General features: G+C 37.0%; 1 protein-coding gene and 1 long non-coding RNA gene across 4 annotated transcripts in view; one reads left to right on the top strand and one right to left on the bottom strand.

The window, feature by feature from the left end:
- The window catches only part of SLC4A4 (solute carrier family 4 member 4), a 299,108-nt gene that overhangs the window by 186,439 nt on the left and 93,244 nt on the right, over nt 1–19,425 (bottom strand). For all 3 annotated transcript variants that reach the window (XM_039251771.1, XM_039251773.1, XM_039251772.1), the window contains 2 exons: nt 8,884–9,044; nt 2,240–2,419 (listed from right to left, as the gene is read on the bottom strand). In XM_039251771.1, coding sequence (XP_039107702.1) covers nt 2,240–2,419; nt 8,884–9,044 — 341 coding nt within the window. The remainder of the gene's footprint in view (nt 1–2,239; nt 2,420–8,883; nt 9,045–19,425) is intronic.
- On the top strand, nt 2,035–18,595 carry LOC120244950. The gene is made up of 4 exons (XR_005531670.1): nt 2,035–2,182; nt 13,342–13,450; nt 17,425–17,666; nt 18,504–18,595. It is a non-coding gene; the product is annotated as an uncharacterized LOC120244950 (long non-coding RNA).

The following is a 19,425-nucleotide window of genomic DNA, read 5'->3' as shown; positions in this document are numbered from 1 at the left end:
CAATAATAACATGTTTAAAAAGGCCTAATCTTATTCCATGCTTCAGGGTATAAACTGATCAGCTGAAGAGCTGGAAAGGAAGAACCAACTGCCCTCCCTATTTGCTTTCCGCCCACCATATATAACATTTCACAAGTGAAAGGTGACTGACAGAGGCAATTTCAACTTCGCTCTGAAGTATCAAGATCTACTGATAGGATAAAAGATTGAATGATGGATAATATCAGCTCATTAGTTGTATTCAACATCCAAATATTGTCCTAAAGCACATAATACTGGCCTCCACGATCCATCTGTTCTTAGTTGCTACTCTGTCTGCAGTTCAGAAAAATGAAGCGCAGCTCAGATTGGTGGAAGCCACCTTCACTGTGCCATATGCATCCCGCTTCTCTTTGCAAATACAGCGACATTTGAAAACAATGCACTTTCTTGCTTCTTTACCAGCTTCAGGATAAAAAAAAAAATGATCTCCAAATCATGGAATTTCATTTCATATGAAGAAAAGAATAAAAAATAATATTAAAGACAGACTTTTACTTTAGTTGCCGTAATTTTAAAAATAGGGGGTGGGGGGCTCCTGGGTGTCCTACTTGGTTAAGCATCTAACTCTTGACTTCGGCTCAGGTCATGATCTCACAGTTTGTGAGTTTGAGCCCCATATCAGGCTCTGTGCTGACAGTGTGGATCTTGCTTGGGATTCTATCTCCCTCTCTCTCTGCCCCTCCCCAGCCTGCTCTCTATTTCTCTCTCTAAGTAAAAAATAATTATTAAAAAAAAAAAAATACAGGGGTTGTTTTTAAAACAAAGTATTTGTGACATCAGTTATAACCAACTGGTCATCCTATAACATTTCCAGTCATTAAGCTCTTCAAAAATACAATTAAAAAAAAAGACATAAAAAAATAAAATATTTCCAGTCAACACCGATATTCCAAATAATGACAGAACCATCAAATTGTAGTAGAAACATTTTAGATTACATTGTCTTGTCAGTGTTTTTTATAAAGAGCAGTTTTATTTATTTATACTGTTTTGCTGTTTAAAATATTTATGATAGAAGTTAAATCAATGTATAAGTCACTCAATAAAATTTTTGGTTCTATTAATGACTAGATACTCATTGAGAAACCACAATATTGGAATGGCTCAAAAATATACCAGAGAAAGTCTGCTAATAGTAAGCTCTCTTCCAGCCAACGTTTAGTTTTAATATTAAGTCAGAAAACTCAATTTCCAAAAATGGAATGGCTAAGTTAGAATCCAGTTCATACAATTCATTTAGTCAACCTTTTCCATGGCAAAATATCTCAGGCTATTCTGAAAGTACAGATGAGGGCAATGAATTAGAAGCATCTTTATCTATTCATTTCTCTTGGTACCAAAAAGCCCGGGGGTGGAATGACAGAGACCTGGCTCTACCAGCCCAATGCTTAGCAACACTTTCCACCATGCTTTCATTTTCCATACTTCATGGAAATCAACTGGTCCCTCCTCAGATTATAACCAACCATGAAATTTATTTGAAACAAAGACAATAATACAAAAGATAGGTATTTTACAGAAAAGTCTGTCAAATGTAAGAGTATAAATAAGACATAGTGCCTTCCCTATTTCTATATTATGGGATGAACAACCTACCTTAAATAATTATTCTCATATCTAACCATCATGATCGTATAACAAAAGAGCAGATGGATTTTTTTTTTTGTAGTCCTAGACTTAAGTAATAAATATGATACTGAGCCTTGGATAAATGATCATTTATAGACTGGACACCATTTCACATACCAAGTAAACCCTTTATGATATTAGAATTCAGAGAATTTGTCATATCTTAGTCTATTGTCCTAACTCTGACAAATCCTCAAGTCTAAAGCATATTCCCTGATATATTCAAAAATCTACAAGTTTGATGATTCATCTGAAATATTCAGTTGTTTCATCATAGCATTATTACCAAACAATCTCAGTCAATCAGAATAGACATATATGAAGCAAACAAGGCACCTTGGCATTTGTAGCCTTAGTAACTGCTGAAATCTTTCCAACAGGACTGCAACTCTGCCCAACTGGATCAAAGTGTCATTAGGAAATAAATGGCTGTGGCATATGAACTTGAGGAAGAAATATGGAGAGGAGTAAAAACAGCAGAGGACATGAGATGAAGTAAGATGAAGTAAAGGTAAGAGACGGAGTGAGACAGGTAAGAGAGCGAGGCAGTTGCTTTGCCCTGCATTACCATTATCAGGGTTGGTAAACATCCTACTTGCACTGGAGACTGTCTTCCCAATGTCAGCCAGGGATCGAAGGTTGGATTTCTTGGTTTGATGCCGGTGCTTCCGGAGCAAAGTATAGGTCACCTTGTCCTTAAGGTCAGGTTTCAATAGGCCTGTCTCAATCTGATGGTCAACAATCATCTCTGATATCAGAAAAAAAAAAAAAAAAAAAAGGCAAAACAAAAACAAAAAGCAAAATTCAGTCACAAGATCACAAAGTTAATTTTCTCTCCAACTTTATGGATATCATCCTCAAACTTTATATCAATAAACTATTTTCCAAATTTCCAACTTCCCACTTTATATAAAGGGTAAAGATACAGGACACACAGATTCTGGCATTAATGAGAGAGTTTTAAATACTCCACTATGAATTATATGTTTGGGGAGGGAGAATCATCTTGTCTTTTCTCAATCCCAGTTAATAGTGAATTAACATTAATCACATTCTTCTATGAATAACACAGTCAGTAATTTACATTTTTTCAATTAAGTAAAAAAAAGTAAGATTAGAAAATTCATGTACTCTATCATAGCAAGTATGCCAGAAACATAAATGATATTTAAAAAACTTGAAAAGAATATACAAAATTTAATGTGCTGACATTACTGATTTTTAGATCTATTTTCCCAAATCCTTCTGTAATGATGTATTTTCCTTAAAATAGGATGAAGTAAAGGAAAACAATACTCTTCCCCATATCAGGTGATATAAACACCAATTAATCCAATGAAAGAAAAACTAAACTACAAAACTGCCTTTGCCTTTTCTAAGAAGGGAGGTTTATTCTTTCAGATCCAACAAAAGCCTTTCCAATATATTCCATTGATCATTTTAAAATGTAACCTGCCCAGAATTTTCTATGAAATTTTCATCTTACTGCAAAAAAGTTATAATTTCTATTAGTTCTTGTTTTTAGGATGGATTTAATTGGAAAAGCTAACTATTTCATAGAAACTGCTCCATAGGGAGCTCTGATAAGGGACAAGTTTTACTCTAAAAGAAGAAACCCTCTTTCTCACAAGTCAGCACGTTAGCGGCAGGCAGGGCAGAAATGCAGCCTGGTGCATCCTTCTTTACGTCGCACAACAGGTCAACATTTCCTCTGTCCGGAACAGTGCACAGGACAAAACATCACAGAATCTATGCAAGATATGCAATGGCAGGACATTACCTCCCTCGCTGTATGCACATAGAGCTTCTGTCCTTTACCTAGAACCAGAAAGAACACCTACCTTTTCAGGTATATGAGTGCATCTAGCACACCTCAACGTTTTCCTCTTAGGCAATGTTCTCAGTATACAAAAGTGAAGAGAGAAGAAAAGCTCTCCTCTTGCCAAAGTCTGACAGAAAAAACTGATGGGAACTGGAAGGGTAGCACCATCTCCTAAGCACGGCCATCTCTTTGTAAACAGAAGTCACAGATGTTCCAGGGGTTCTGCCTGGCCGTCACCGCATCACTCAGGGGACCATCTTCACAGCAAGCACTCACAGAACTGGCCTCACAACCTACAGCTAGAAACGGACAACTTACACCATATACAATCAACTACTTAGAAGCCAAGCAGAGGCGGACTCCTGGATTTTCCATGACACGTCTTACACAAGTGCCACGAATGTCACATAACACCGGGCCACGTGGTGGGGAGCGTGGGCAAGGTAGGAAGAGTTTCTCCCGGAGGAATGTTTTGGTTTGAGAGTGGTCTTTAGCTCTGAGTGTTTTTACCTGCCCAAACTCTCCTCAGTGAAACTCTCAGAGCTGATCCTATAATTACAGTTAACCTTCTGCTCCATAGTAAAATAATTAGGTGTTACTCGTCTACTTTCCCTTTAAGTCTTGTTCAGTGCGGAAGGTCCATTTGACAGAGAACCGTAAAAATAAACAAACAGCCTCCGTGTATTTGTGGCCCATGTTATCAAGCTCCTACTCTCATTCCAGGGTTGTGGATTAAAGTGTCTCTTATCTACCCTTCCTGGCAGGGCCTCCCTCTGTGCTTGCCTTCCCTTGTAATCTCAAACCTATCCATACATACGCACAGCCAGCCCTCTGTTACTAATGCCTGGAAACCACCAGTTAGAACAGGTTAAGACATCTGTGTGGCTTATGCCCTTCATTAAGTTTCCATAAAACAGCCCACATTACAGGGATCTTTTTTAAGCGCAAACTACAAAACCTTTCAAGGAAAGTGGGGGCAGTAACATTTCACAGCTACACTGAAATTAAGCCTTCAGTGTTCAAAATCCCACAACCACTACCAGTTGGGAGAGAGCGTGCCAACCGTAGATGATAGCAGAGCTGAAAGAGAGTTCAGGAAACACCAACTTCAATCTCTTGTCGTATTGGGAAGAGAGGGCAAGAGACAGAGGACTTGCTGTCAGACGAAGCCTCACCAGAGGTGCAACTGCCCAAGTTAAACCAGGTTTTCTGACTCACAGTTTACATCTTTTTCCATATCACACAGTGTTTCTCTTTATTTAAAAAAGTGGGCTCTAGACCCCAACCAACAATCAAGCAAACAAACAAACAAAAACCCTGATATATGCATGGGCTTCCACAAACCAAGAGACTGGTGTTCATGCAACAAAAAATGGCCAAAAGTAACAAACATTTTTAAATGAAACACAAGGCCCAAGAAATACTGAACTTCAAGATTAATGAAGGCCATTTATAAATATAACCAATTATGAGATTTTACTAACCTACCAAAGTGGCGAAATGTATACGTGGATGTGAAAAGTGGATGCCCTAGGGAATTCCACATACTGACGGTGACAGTAATAACTAGTACAACCTTTCTTGAAGGCCAACCACCAAACACATACAAAACCCTTCAATACATTCAAACTCTTCGACTATTTCACCATTAGAAACCTATGCTTAAAAATAAACAATTTCACGAAACTATAACAGAACGTTCACTTATTCTTTACAATAAAAATTTGAAGACAACTTAAATGCCCAGTAGTAGATCATTAAATATTTTGCAGCCATCAAAATGATGTTCACATGTATATTTAATCACATAGAAACAAATTCATGTTAAGTTTTTAAGTTAAAAAGGGCAGATTAAAGTGTTATAGCATGATCCCATCTGTAAAATAAATTTCATATGTGTAAACGAATATGTACAGAAAAACTGCTGTAAATGGTGGTATTTTCATTTTTGTGTGTTCCACTTTCCTGGATTATTTCAAAATGAACATTTATTACTTTTGTGATAAAAAATAAATACATTGCCATTTTGAAAATCTAAAAGGTGTTAAAAGCAAGAAACGACACGACTAACACATCTGCCAGCATGCACAGCTCAGCAATGCCTTTAAATATAAAAATGAGAACTCCCAAAATAGAGCTACATTTTCCTAATCCATTTCCCATCATAATACAATACCTGAAGTGACTTATAATTTTAACTTAGGAGGGTAGGAAAATCCTCATGCAGTTGCCTTCATGTATGAATGACACTCTTTCATTGTAGGACTATAATGATGATAGTAATAATCAAGCTATTAAAATAATCCGTGAAATGTTGTTTTATCCTTTAATTCCTTTAAAGACAAGTATTTTTCTTAGCATTCAAAGGGGCTCTCCATGAAGAAAACAAGGAGAGGTCCTGAGGAGAATCAGAACAAGGCTGAATGCTGTGTGTGTAAGTATGAGAGGTAACACCTGCTTAAACAGTCACGTGGTGACAGCTTAGCACCTGCAGAGGGAGGCTGCCTCTCAGATGCAGGCCATGAAGAAGGAGCAGCAGGTGGACCGCAAAGAAAGATAAAAATCATGCTATTGTTTGTTTGATATAATCACATCCACTATTATTTCTTTCACTTCTCTTTTGAGGAGATAAAGACAGGGAGGAGGGAAGAAGCATGTTAGAGACTAAACTGTCCATAATTCACAACTCTGAATTATCAGCCCAATGCAGAACAAACCAGCCGCTTCACCTTCTGCTAGAAAAGGATGTTTTAATAACCAAATAATGGCAATAATTCTTCAAGTTACTGTGCCATCTTCTGTCATTTAAAGGGAAATTAGGGCACTTTTTTCTTCATGCTTTTAACTCTCTATAACATTTCAATTCCTCGAGGATTTTTAAATACTTTTTTCAGCCAGGGACACTCTTTCAAACATGCTCTTCCCTCCACTCCTGCAAATTTGATCCTTTTCTTCCCTCCCTCCTTCCTTTCCTCCTTTCATTCCTTCCTTTCCGCTCTCCCTCCCTCCTTTCTTTTGCTGGTAATGTGTGTTATCTGCCTCTGGACTATTTTTCTGTATTATCAGCTACATGATAAGAGTGATGGTACTTCGCAGTGACCTGGTGGTGTCTAATTGTACAATCTAATGACAATTTTTAAAAGTAAAGTGATGGTGGTTAGAGAAAAAGTCCACAACTGATAATAAAAAGTAATGGAAAATTAAAGTGAGAACATAAAATGCTTAATGAACTTTTCCTAAATCTAGTGAATACCAGAACCTCTTTCTTTGCCCAGTGGCTACACAAGGCTCCAATATAATATGGGATTCTGTCTCCTATTGCATGGAAAAGACCAGTCAGTTGCTAAAGACCAGAAGCTCCTTAAGATGGCTCTTTCTGCTACTAAGGATCCTGAAGACAGTTTTATAGAAAAGCCCAAGTTCTACTATAGGACTTACTTTCTTAATTAATATTGGAAACTTGCTAGTGACCCTTCAACCACAACACACATTCTCCCCCAAGACTGTGTATATATTGCCCAGTCACAAGCTTAATTCCCATTTTATCCAGCATTTATGCATTCTGACTTATTTTTTCAACTTGTCTAATTTCAGACATCTTGCTCCAGATTAGTTCTTAAAGTCTGAAAACACAGAAATTGCAATTCTCACTAAAAAACTGGACGGATTTTTGCTAACCATGATATTTTTTTGAGTAACAATCTCCCTTGCAGCAAAACAAATCACCCAGAAAACCATCCCTTCTGCTTGCTTCTATCTGTCTTTGTAGACAGGCTCATCTTCCCTGGGTACAAAAGTCCAAGATTTCCCCAGATACCCATGTTCAGCCTCACTTGCCTGGTCACAAATCAAAAATTCCACAAAGAGCATTATTTCCTTATTTTCTAACCTATGTGGATGTGGGTTTGTAACTTACCCCATTTACAAAGTGAGAGATTTGCAAACATACTTCCAGGGCCTAGAAAAGTGTCTGGCGCATTGTAGAAGTTCATACACCACTGCTGAATAAATTCAGGAGCTAATTAATTCTGTCCACCCTGTATCTTCATATTCGCCCTTCCCCCTTCTCCATGTGTACCTTAAGGATCTCAGGTTCATGAAAAGTATGGGACTTCTTTGCAAATGGAACTAACAAGCTCTCTGAAGAAGGTAAGATACATACATAACAGTAAGATACATGCCTCATTTGACAACTAACCTTTTCTTCCAATACAAATTCTATAGCTTTCCTACTATCTATTAAAAAAAGCAACAGTAACAATACACAGACGCCATAGTCAAGCCTTTTGGCTATAGACATTCAAAGAAATTTTGCAGTGAGTCTGATATACAAGAATTTGATACTGGTCACTTTCTGTGGAACCACAACCCATATTGTCTTCTCCATAATCCCAAGTGAGACACCCTGTGGACCATGTGTAAAAGTGTGGTCATCCATATAGGTCCAGAGCACATCTAGTTATTGAATTTTCCCAGGAATGACAAACAGAGCCCCTGTACCTCATCTAGAGAAAAACATGATCTTCAGTACACCTAGATCTGAAGGCAGTAATAAGGCAGTTTAGGCCAGGCTTTTGTTAGCAAGTGAAAACAATTACTACTGTTCGGAATGTGGTGGTGTGTGCCCAAGGTGTTCAACGTGATGAGTTAACATTCAGTACACAGCACTAATCGCAAAAGAAACCAAGACTGCCCTGCATCAAGAGGTTCAGCTACTTGTTCATGGGTGTATAAATAAATGACACTCAGCACCAATGTGACATGACCAGTCACTAGTCCATGTGGCTAGGGCATGTGGCTGCTGGCCCCCATAATCTTCCTTACATACAGTTACAGGATCTTGACTTCCACCTACAAAATCAGTCCCAACCCAGCAACTAGACTGTTTTCCTTCTTACATAGGACATAAACCCTATTTTACAGATGATGAAACTGAGGCCCAGAGAAGCTCAGCACAATGTTCTAGAAATCTAGTCTCCAGACCTTCAGTCCAATATAACCAAGGAGGGGAGCGGGGGAGCCTCTATTCTAAATATTAACCTTACACTAATAAGTGAGGGAAGTGAATGCAAATCTGTACATATACATTTGGATCCCAACAAAAATAATATGAAAAATTAAAAGCATAAAAGAGAAGACTAAGAAATAAAAACTGGATAGAAACATGCCAAAATGTCAACAATGACTATGGAGATATGACAGATGATTTTTTATTTTCTTCTCAATATTTGTCTGTATCTTCCAAACCTGCAACAAACCTTACTAGTTTTATAGTATAAAAAAAGAGAGAAGATATTCGTTCTAGAAGTCATCTGCCTTAATGGAGACCCATGGATAGGTTGGTAAAGCTAAAAAAAAAAAAAGATAAAAACTTTAAACAACATACTTACCCACCAACTGTGGGAGAGAAGATGCCTCCCTGTCAAGCATGATGGATCCTTTCTCCATACATGTCCTCAGCTCAAATAAGCTGTGAAGGGACAACGTGGCCACGTGGGGCTTGCTCCATCTTTCCCCACCCTGTTCCACTTTTTCTTCAAATTTAATCCACCTAGGAACATGAGATTAGTGAGCAGCAATTAAAAGTATTCTAACCTTCTCTGGAAATAGCGACATCAACCCCTCCATCTCCACCCCCACCGGCACTTCCAAAATGTCCCCTTTGATGGAGTCGTAAAAGCTTATTATATCATTAATTGCATTACCTTTATAAATACACCAAACAGAGTCACTAGACTAGCTCCTTCCCCTGGCATTACAAAGAAAATAAACTAAAGGGAACCAAAGCATCCTTGGTTTCCTATCTGTCTATATGTAACCATGAAATCCTTAAGAATGATTATTTTACTAGCTTTTTAAAATAACATAGGAAAAATGTGCATTTCAAAATTCTCCATGAAAGCCTACACTATGTAAAAATAACCACCGTTGTGAGAATTCTGTTGTGATTTCACAAGGCAAGTTTATACAAGGTGAAATATCAGTTACGAACCAATATTTATCTTAATTATTTGAAAAATATGGTGTATGAAGTGGTCAGATGAATATAAAATTCCCCTTTAATACTTAAAGAGGGCCAGCATGTGTTGCTATGTCTTACTTTGTATTTCTCAGCTGACACATATTCCCTTCTCATTGAGATTCTAATGGAAGCTTTCCCCTTCAAGTCTGGCTCCACATGTTTAAAAATACACAAGTTCAGTGAACACATCTATTCTGATAAAAACAGATCTCCTATAAATCTTAGCAATGGAACAAACAACCCACTGTCTTCCTAAGACTCCTAGACATTTTGATAACTTAGCAATATATAGCAACTTTTTAAAAGCTTAATGGAAATAAAAGCAAAACACGTTTGATAGCCTTTATATCCCACATATTACACATACAGACTCTTTCTTCACTGGTAAAGGAGAACATGAAAGCATCATCATTTTGCTATTCATTATGCCCAAAGAAAAATGCTCCTTTCACTTCAAACCTTCTGAAAGACTGAAAAAGATAAAGAGGGGGTTGAAAAACTGTTTTTCTACATTCTTCACCCAAAGGTTTAATGATTGAATAATGTTTTCCTAGAAAAAACCTAAACACTCACCTAGCTCACTAAAGATGAGAACAAAGGGCAGAGATCAGAGGAAGCTCTACATAAGGTATTATTTATAGACTGCTCACCACCCCCAAAGGAGGAAAAAAAAACACATTAGTAGAACCAGAAGTGAAAACAGATCAAGAGATCAACCACAGAGTCAGAGAAAATTTAGAATTTTAATCAAGCCCAATACTCATGTGATTCATAAGTATTTTAGCCATATCCAAAGACTCTCGGTCTCTACTCCTCTCAGGAAGCCCCTCCCAGCCAGAGAAGTCCCACAGATCAATAGTAACCTTATCTCTAACCTCACCTTCAATTCTAAGACCCTCTCCCTTTCCTCTGTATCCCCCAGAAATGTAAACAGTGGAGATTTTTTTTACATATTTTCCTCACAAGTTAAGAAGCCCACATCACCACCAAAGTTCTAAAACTTCAGAACTGGACCTTGCTTCTTTCCATAAAAGTAGCTGTGAAACATTCCAAACGAGAATTAAGAACCTTTAATATTCGTGTGAGTGTATGTGTCGTGTGTGTATATAATCAAATTAGTAGCTCCCTTTGGTTGCTAATAGTACCATAGAAATAAAAAGAACAGGAGAAAATGACAATTTTACATCACTCTTATAGAATTCTATGGATTTGCCAAAAAGATAAAAGGTACTTGGGGTTATTTCAAAAGTTATCATTTTACAGAGCATATTATATTGGTTAACTCTAGGTATCTTCTCAAGCTTGCTCACGCAATCTTGAACTGTGTTTGTTGATATGTTATATAAATCATATTTACATTTTTAAAATAATTTTGAAAAGGGTGTGGAGGGATGTGTTAAACAGGTGATGGGGATTAAGGAATGCACTTGTCATGATGGGCACAGGGTGAAGTAGGGAAGTGCTGAGTATTGTACACCTGAAACTAATATAACACTGTATGCTAACTAACTGGAATTAAAATAATACTTAAAATAATTTTGAAGCGTATTTCTACTGATGTATAACTGACATAATAATTTCAGGCGTATATTATAGTAAATCATATTTACATTTGGTGTTATAATTTATTATTCAAGACTCATATATTAAAAGATTCCACAGCATATAAAACCATGTCAGAATTACATATAAAGATGTTATCTATAGGAGTGACTCCTTGTTTTTATTCCTAAGAGAATTCTTAGTAGCTGAAGGAGAGAATCTTTGGTCATAGGATTTAAACCCAAGATAAATAACAAAAGCCAGTTTAGAAACTCTGTACAGGGGACTCAGTAAAGGGGAGTGTTTTATACAGCCCTCCCTTCTTATTTTTATTGAATGAGTCCCCTTTCCTATCAGTTGCCATAAATCTGTATTGCTAAATACATACAGTGTGACAGTGGATCTTTTCTGCCATCATTCTCAGCTGTCCAAACTATATAAGTTTATTTTTTATATGCACCCCTGTGTTTACTACAGCATTATTTCCATATTCCAAGATATGGATTTTGTGATGCATGATACTTTATGTACCAATATGTACATAACAGTGATATATGAAACTGTGATAATATGAAATATATATGATATAAATATATAATATATAATGGAATATTATTCTTCCATACAAATAATGAAATCTTGCCATTTGAGACAACATGGATGGCTCTCAAGGGCACTTTGCTAAGTGAAACAAGTCAGACAGAGATAGACAAATATCATATGATATCTCTTACATGTAGAATCAAACCCAAGCTCATAAATACAGAGAATAGATTAGGAGTTGTCAGAGGTGAGAAGTGAAGGATAGGAGAAACGGATGATAGAAGCTTAATAAAATTTTCTTAAAAAAAAAAAAAGGATCAAAACCCCTGTGCTCTTTTGTGGCCAATCTTTTATTTTCTTCTCTCCACAGTTCATATTGTAGGTCACCTGACTAGACTTAACTATGATTCTAAACAAGTTTTAAAAGTACATTTAGAATCATAAATCCTAACCAGCTTGGATTTATGGAAAAGCTACTCACCCTCCTGAAATACACCAGCCCTTTAGGTCAAGATTTAATGACAAATGAATGAAAATGTGAAATCTCAAAACTAGCCAGTTCCCTAGAATCTATGTTCCTAAGGGATAAGTATGATCTCATAGTTCAGTTTAGCTTCTACTTCACTTCGTGTTCAATAAATATTACATGCTGTGATGATGTCATATCATAGCATAGCTAAGGACATCAGGGAAACTCTAGGATAACAACTATTAAATTCCTTCAAAATCTATTGTTCTGATTGTTCAAGGAACTGAGCATATTTCCAACATATGCCTTTGGACATAAAGTAAGAGTTTGCCCATTTAAACAGATTGTTTGCATGTAGTTTCATTCCAGAAACTACATACACTATGTCTATCCTCTTCACATTATCAAGGACAAATCTGAAAAAAAAACCCTGAAAACATACTCAATTCAAATCAGAACCCATTAAAGAAAAGGCTAAGGCAAAGGTACCAAAGTTCAGCCTATCCGAATGCCAATGAATTTGTTAAGGTGTCCTGGAACCATGTAATTACATTTAAAAAAAAAAAACCCAGACATTTTTATTGTAAAATGTACTCTAAGCTACTATCTACCCTTCATAGTAACTGTGCATAACAATATATTTGCAGTAAGTTTCCTACTTTTCCTTTTGTCTTGGTACTTGACATGTTACAGGAAAATTTATTTCAGAAGTGAACTTTTTTAAATGTTTGCAATTACAAAACTGTTGTAACCTTGGAGGAAGAGTTTCTTAGGTAAAATTTATTTATTCCAAGGTTGGAAGAGGACGAAGAGGAAGAAGAAGGAAGAGGAGGAGGAGAAAATACACTGCACTTTAATGTACTTGGAGTGACTTCCAACCAAACAGCATTTCTCTCGTTTATTCAAGAAAGAGAAGGCCCACTGGGAATCACTGAATTTTGCAACTTTCCAATCATATGATTAAATGTAATTAAGAAAAGACACGACCTCTAACTTAAACGCATGCCAATTTTACAGCAGAAAATAGACATTACCTTTGCCCTAGAATATAATCCAACTATATAAGACTATTAAAATAATAAATCTCTTGCTAACTAATAAGTGCCTCATTACATCAAAGAAGCCAATGCTCGTGTGTATCTGGAATAAATTATGTTTTTAAGGAGACCTCTTAAATTTCTAGATCAACTGTGGAAGTTACTGCAAAACAGTGTACGTAACTATAATTACATAGATGGTTAGATTCCTTTTCCTTCGGCTTTTTTGTTACAGAAGAAATAAACTTGTTCTGAAACGGAATGTTCCAAAGTAATCCAGTAGAGAAAAGACAGGGAAGTCAGTGTATATTGGAAAGAGAGCAGTCTCCCTCCAGACCCCCAGGGTAAGTGCACATATCTATGCTTGATGGCCATGCCCTAAAATCAGGTTTTCCAGAGGTAGGCTGGGCCAAGTCTGCCAAGCAGAAACACAAATGGCAATTTGTTTGTACTGTCCCACTAGAAGTACATCAATACCCCTTTTCCTTCGTTGGCTGGTTTTCTTGCTGAAACTTGTGATGGCTTTCCTTTTTACCCAGGTTTGGCAACAAAAACTGAATCACACTAAAGAGACTGATCTTCAGCATATATTCTTATAACAGTGAAGTCCAACATTACCCATCTGAATATTCACTGAAGGAAAACTGAAATCCAATAACCATTTTTGCAGAGGCAGCATTGTGTCAAAGAAATAAAGAATGTGAGGGGCACCTGGGTGGCTCAGTTGGTTAAGCGTTCAACTTGGGCTCAGGTCATGATCTCACATTTGTGAGTTCCAACCCTGTGCTAAGCAATCTTCTGTCAGTACAGAGCCTGCTTTAGATCTTCTGTCTCCCTCTCTCTCTGTCCCTCCCTCTCTCCCTCCCCTCCCCCTCGCATACATATTACCTTTCTCTCTCTCTCTCTCAAAAATAAACATTTTTTTAAAAAAGGAAAGAACGAACTTGGGGTGGTGGGAGATAGCAATAGTTCTTCCCGGCTTTGGGCCAAAACTAGACCATGACTTTTACTCTTTCTCTGGTTTGTGTCATGACCCTATTAGCTAATGCCTAGCCACCTTGAAAGTCTTAATAATGAGCATAGGCTTCTTCACAAATACCAAATAATCCATTCTAATTACTGCTATATTACTAAATGTCAGTACTCCAATGACCTAACACTCAGGAATATAGGAATACCCTTCGAAAAAGAGTATTCCCTGCATTCCACAGAGCATATACATTTCTCAGGCCTAATCATTCTATCCTTTGCACAGTCTTCAATTTGTGCTCTATGTTAGAAGAACCAGTAAAAATCGAAAGTTTTAATTTTTAGGAAAGGGAAAAGCAGGGGAAAGATGTGAGAAAAACAAGAGGGTGGAGGAGATGGCTGTACTTCAAACTTCATACAAATAAAGACTTCCCTTGTTCATAGTTTTACATGACTACAGTGACTTCCAGAAGTTAAACTGGGATATTTTTCCTACTACTGAAACCATTCTCTCTATTTTCTGAGACACAGAGCTTAACCTGAACTTCCTGACTAATACTGAATATGCAGTAGTGCTGAGAATCCATGTAGGGTATTTTTGGTCAAATCAAATCATTAGCCAACTAAAAAGTATAGAGCATTGAAAAGGGTAGTATTGTGTTCTCTGGGGGGGGGTATGGGCTCACAGGAGAAACTGCATTAAGCTAGAGACGTCTAGAGGTTCGTTCTCTTTGGAATAAAAAACAGGTCTATGAATTGGGGTCCTCATGGAAAGGCAAAGATCTCAGTTTTATAAGTCAGCCAGAAAAATATTCATAGCACATTTTCATATATAAAATGAATCCCTTCTAAATATTAAACTTTTATTAGCCTGAGACATTTGGAAGCTTTTAATGGGGGGAAAAATCCCTATCACATCTGGAAACTGGACATCATAAATAGTAGTCAGAAATTACCGCAAAACCATTCTGAAACAGAGAATGTTCCAAGAACTAAAGATTACTAAAAATCTGAATCATTTCTGGAGGTACAATCACCTGCCAACCTCCCAACAGGATCTGGGTGGAGCAGCAAACTAAGAATCCAGGTACTATTTCTCTATTCCTTCAATCTGTTAGAATGTATTTCTTGACTATGGATAGTGTTCCAGGTAGTTGTAGACACTAGAAATATAGTGGTGAACAAAACAACCAAAAATTCCTGCCCTCATGGGACTTTAATTTTATTGGGAAGAGAAAATAACACGATATGCAATGTGCTAAACGGTGGTAAGTGCCAAGGACAAAATAACAGAGGACGGAGGTTAGGAAGTATTGGGGGAAGGTTTCGATTTTATATGGGGTAGCCACCAAAAAGGTAATATGTGAATAAAGACCTGAAGGAGGTGAGGAAATAAGCTGTGTAGATAAAAGGGGTGCGGAAAGATGAGCACTTCAGACAGAGGGAACAGCAAGTGTAATGTCTCTGACACAAGAGCATGACTGGGCAGTGAGTGAACAAGGGGAAGAAAAGCAGGAGATGAGGTCAAAGATACCACTGTGGAATGTTCATGAGGGAGAGAGATAAGGGCAGGTGCAAAGGGATTGACTAATTAGAAAGCATCTGCAGTAATCGAGATGAGAAATGATGAGTACTGCTGTGGCAGTACGGAATGTGAGGTGTGGTGAGATCCTGAATATCTTGATACCTTTGAGGGTAAAATAAATAGGAGTTGTCAATGGATCAAGTAAGGGGTGTAGAGAAAGAAGGCAAGGAAGACTCCCATGTTTCTGGCCTGAGGAACTAGAAGAATGGAGGTGATCACTGCAGTGGAGAACTCTTCAGGGGGAGCAGATCTGAGGCAGGTAGATCAGAAGCTCAATTTTAGACATGTTATTTTGAGAAGTGGATTAGCCATCCAATTATTTGTTTCCAATCAATCATATAAGGAAAGAAATCTAGGCTTGAGAACATAATGCAGATGGCTTCAGTGAATTGATGAATTGGTTTTAAACTTTAAACATAGGGTCCTCTTCTGAGTTCTTTCAACGGTGTGCTAGGTACCTTGGGTCTGTCATTCAGCTGTCCATCAGTCAGAAAGAGATGACTTACAGAATTCCAACTTTGGCCAACTAATATTTCTAAGAAAGTATTATATTTAGAACAGTTGTTTCTAAGGCAATCAGTTCTCAACTAATCACACTCAACAAATATTACTGAGCACCTATTATGGTACCAGGCAGAGAGAGGCACTAGGAATACAGTAGTGAAAGACAGACATATGATCTCTGCTTTCAGACGAATTAGTGTAATGAAGGAGACAAAATGAAAACAATAATATCCTATCTACATTTGATTAACCAATAGTGGGGCTCCTGGGTGGCTCAGTCAGTTAAGCATCTAACTCTTGATTTCAGCTCTGGTCATGATCTCATGGTTCATGAGATGGAGCCCCACGTCAGGCTCTGTGCTGACAGTGCAGAGCCTGTTTGGGATCCTTTCCCTCCATTCCCCCGTTCTCTCTCTCCGCCACTCCCCTGCTCATGCATGCGTGCTCTCTCTCTCTCTCTCTCTCAAAATAAATAAATAAACAAACATTTTTAAAAAATTAACCAATATTAATTGTGGCAAGTCCTATACAGTATATATATAAATAACTATTTATACATACTCTCTCTACATATACACTATATGAAGAGTATAGACTAGCGTGAGTATGTTTCTTCTGAAAAGCACTCCCCCCCTTCCACCAACAACACATGGTGTACTCCCACCACACATTCTCTCCAGCAGTACAGTCTCTCAGGGACTGATGACATCAAAAATGGCACCTGTTTTCTCAAGGAAATAAAGTCCTTAAGGATGGTAAAGTATTCAAAATTATATGAGTCTTTAAGAATCTTAAATGAAAGTATGCTGTCCATTTCACTCAATGTTGAATTACCTACACAGTGAACAGGTACCTCTCCACCTTTCTGAGAACAGAGGTCATATAAAATAGAGTCTGCCTTTGACCAAAAGAAAAATCAGAAAGCTATACCTGAATTCTACTTTATAACAGGTACTCACACAGGAATTTCAAGATGAAAATAAGATTCCAAGTAGCTCTTCTGGTCATGACTATACCAGTATACACACAGGGATGGCATTTTAGAGCTATAAAATATGCATGAAGTTAGAAAGGCATGACACAGTATCACCCTCATTTGACAAAACAGGACACTCAAGCTCAGGAAGACTATGGGAGTACATGACTGGCCCAAAGCTAAGTAGCCCATTAGCAGCAAAGCTAAGACTAGACCAAAATCTCCCCAACACTTAATTCAGGCTCCATCAGTACAATTCTTAGTATGTTTTGTTTTTCTCCTAGAAAGAAGAAAAAGAATGAAATGGAGATACTAGTAAAGGATTCCAATTTGAAGGTCTTCTTTTGGAGGATGTTTTATGAACCCAAAGTATACTTTATGTAGGACTTTTCATATCCTGGTTATTTGGTACTAAGAGAAGGGAATGAACGAGAATTACTTTATCACAGAAAGAGGTCCTGAAAGACCAAGAATGAAGAGCTTCAACAGGGAGCATTAGAGGTGGAGAAGTAGAAATGTGCTACAGGTAGCTTTTGAATAAGAAGGAGAAAATATTAACAGGAGAGTTCAAACAAGCACACCTGCTCTAAGTGTCTGAATACTAGAAAGAGTTATCTAGCAAATGGAAAAGGACAGATTTAAGATGAGGTCTCTTTCCTTATCGCTAGTGGGAGGTCCAGGAGTAAAATGTAATGATTTTTTTTTCTGAGCACAGTTTAAATTATGGAAGATAAGAAATTATCCATGGATTCTACTAAACTTTTTTCTACTGAATTTTTTTAAAATAGCAGATGTTTCCACATGGCTAAACTACCTAGAAATTCTTGGTAAGAAGTAAAAGCTTCTCTACCATTATCAAATGAATTAATTTATGAATCTATGAATTTATGAATCTGTTTTCTACTATTAAAAATCCTAAATGGCTAAAGACATTCAATAGTACTTAGTACAACAGAAATAATAATAAATCCATAAACCTACAAAGCATAAGTCTCAGAAACAAAATAAAAATTACCAAAAACTCCAATTAACTGGATGAACACTTCGTTACAAATAATACGATGCATGAAGCTTTTAAGACATGCGCCAGAAATGGGGTATCTGCCTGGCTCAGTCAGGAGAGCATGTGACTCTTGATCTCGGGGTCATGAGTTCTAGCCCCATGTTGGGTGCAGAGCTTACTAAAAGTAAATAAACTTAAAAAAAAAAAAAAAAAGATATGCCCTAGGAAATAAAAGTTCTTCCTTTAACTCCCAAAAGAACTTCATCCAGTAAAGGAAAGACTATTGAGTTAGTGGTTCTTTATATCTTATCAACTTTTACTGATCACAGATGATAAAAATATATTTCCTTCTTATTCTAGAATGACCTAACAAGAACCAGAACAGCAGACATAAATCTCTTTTCCATCTGCGTCCATAGAGGACTTTCACTTACTTTGCTCTTTTTTAAACCCAAAACCAAATAATGATTTGATTTGCCTTATTTCAGATATTATACTGAACACATTTGAAACTCTTCAATAAAATACTTTTGCTCACTTCTTTTTTCCCAGTATTTCATGAGTGCCTGACATATACTATGCATTCAGAAAACACCGGTTGAATTTAATTGATTTGCATTAAATTACAGACTATTAAAGGTGTATCTTAACAATATTTTTCTTATGAAAGTGAAATATGCTGAATCTCCATGCGACTAGGACAATGAGACACCATTAACTGCATTATATCAAAGTTTTTGTATTACATAATTGCTCTATATCCTACAAGATACAGCATGGAATATATAATGGAATCTACCTGGAGAAAGAAAAGCTCTATTATTGTGAGACACAGGAAGCCTTAGATGTATCTGTAATGCTTAACAATTTACAAAGCATTTCCATATGTATACACATATATAGGCATGTATATAAATACCCATGCTATCATTAGACAAATCTTAAGTAGTATTGCATATTTTACATACATTACATATGCATATATACTATATGTAGGAGGCATCATTTTATTGATGATGAAATCAAAATTCTGAGAAACTGAGTACTGGGCAGTTCACAGGTGAAAAATCTGAAATTGAACTCAGGTCTCTAAACTTCAAACTCAAGGGAACCTTCTACTTGGCTTTTGTTGGATACTTAAAAGATAACATGTTTTTACTTGGAATAACGGCAAGTTTGTGGGTAAACAGTCATTGTCTTTGCAACCTCCCTCCTAACTGGGAATGGATAAAAAAATCAGACATGATATTCACAAGACACCCTGGCATTTGGAAACTGCGGA

This window comes from Hyaena hyaena, unplaced genomic scaffold (assembly GCF_003009895.1).
Source record: "Hyaena hyaena isolate Hyena2069 unplaced genomic scaffold, ASM300989v1 scaffold_395, whole genome shotgun sequence".
NCBI lineage: Eukaryota > Metazoa > Chordata > Mammalia > Carnivora > Hyaenidae > Hyaena > Hyaena hyaena.
The sequence above is the reverse complement of the archived record's forward strand: the minus strand, read 5'-3'. Positions and strand labels throughout refer to the sequence as shown.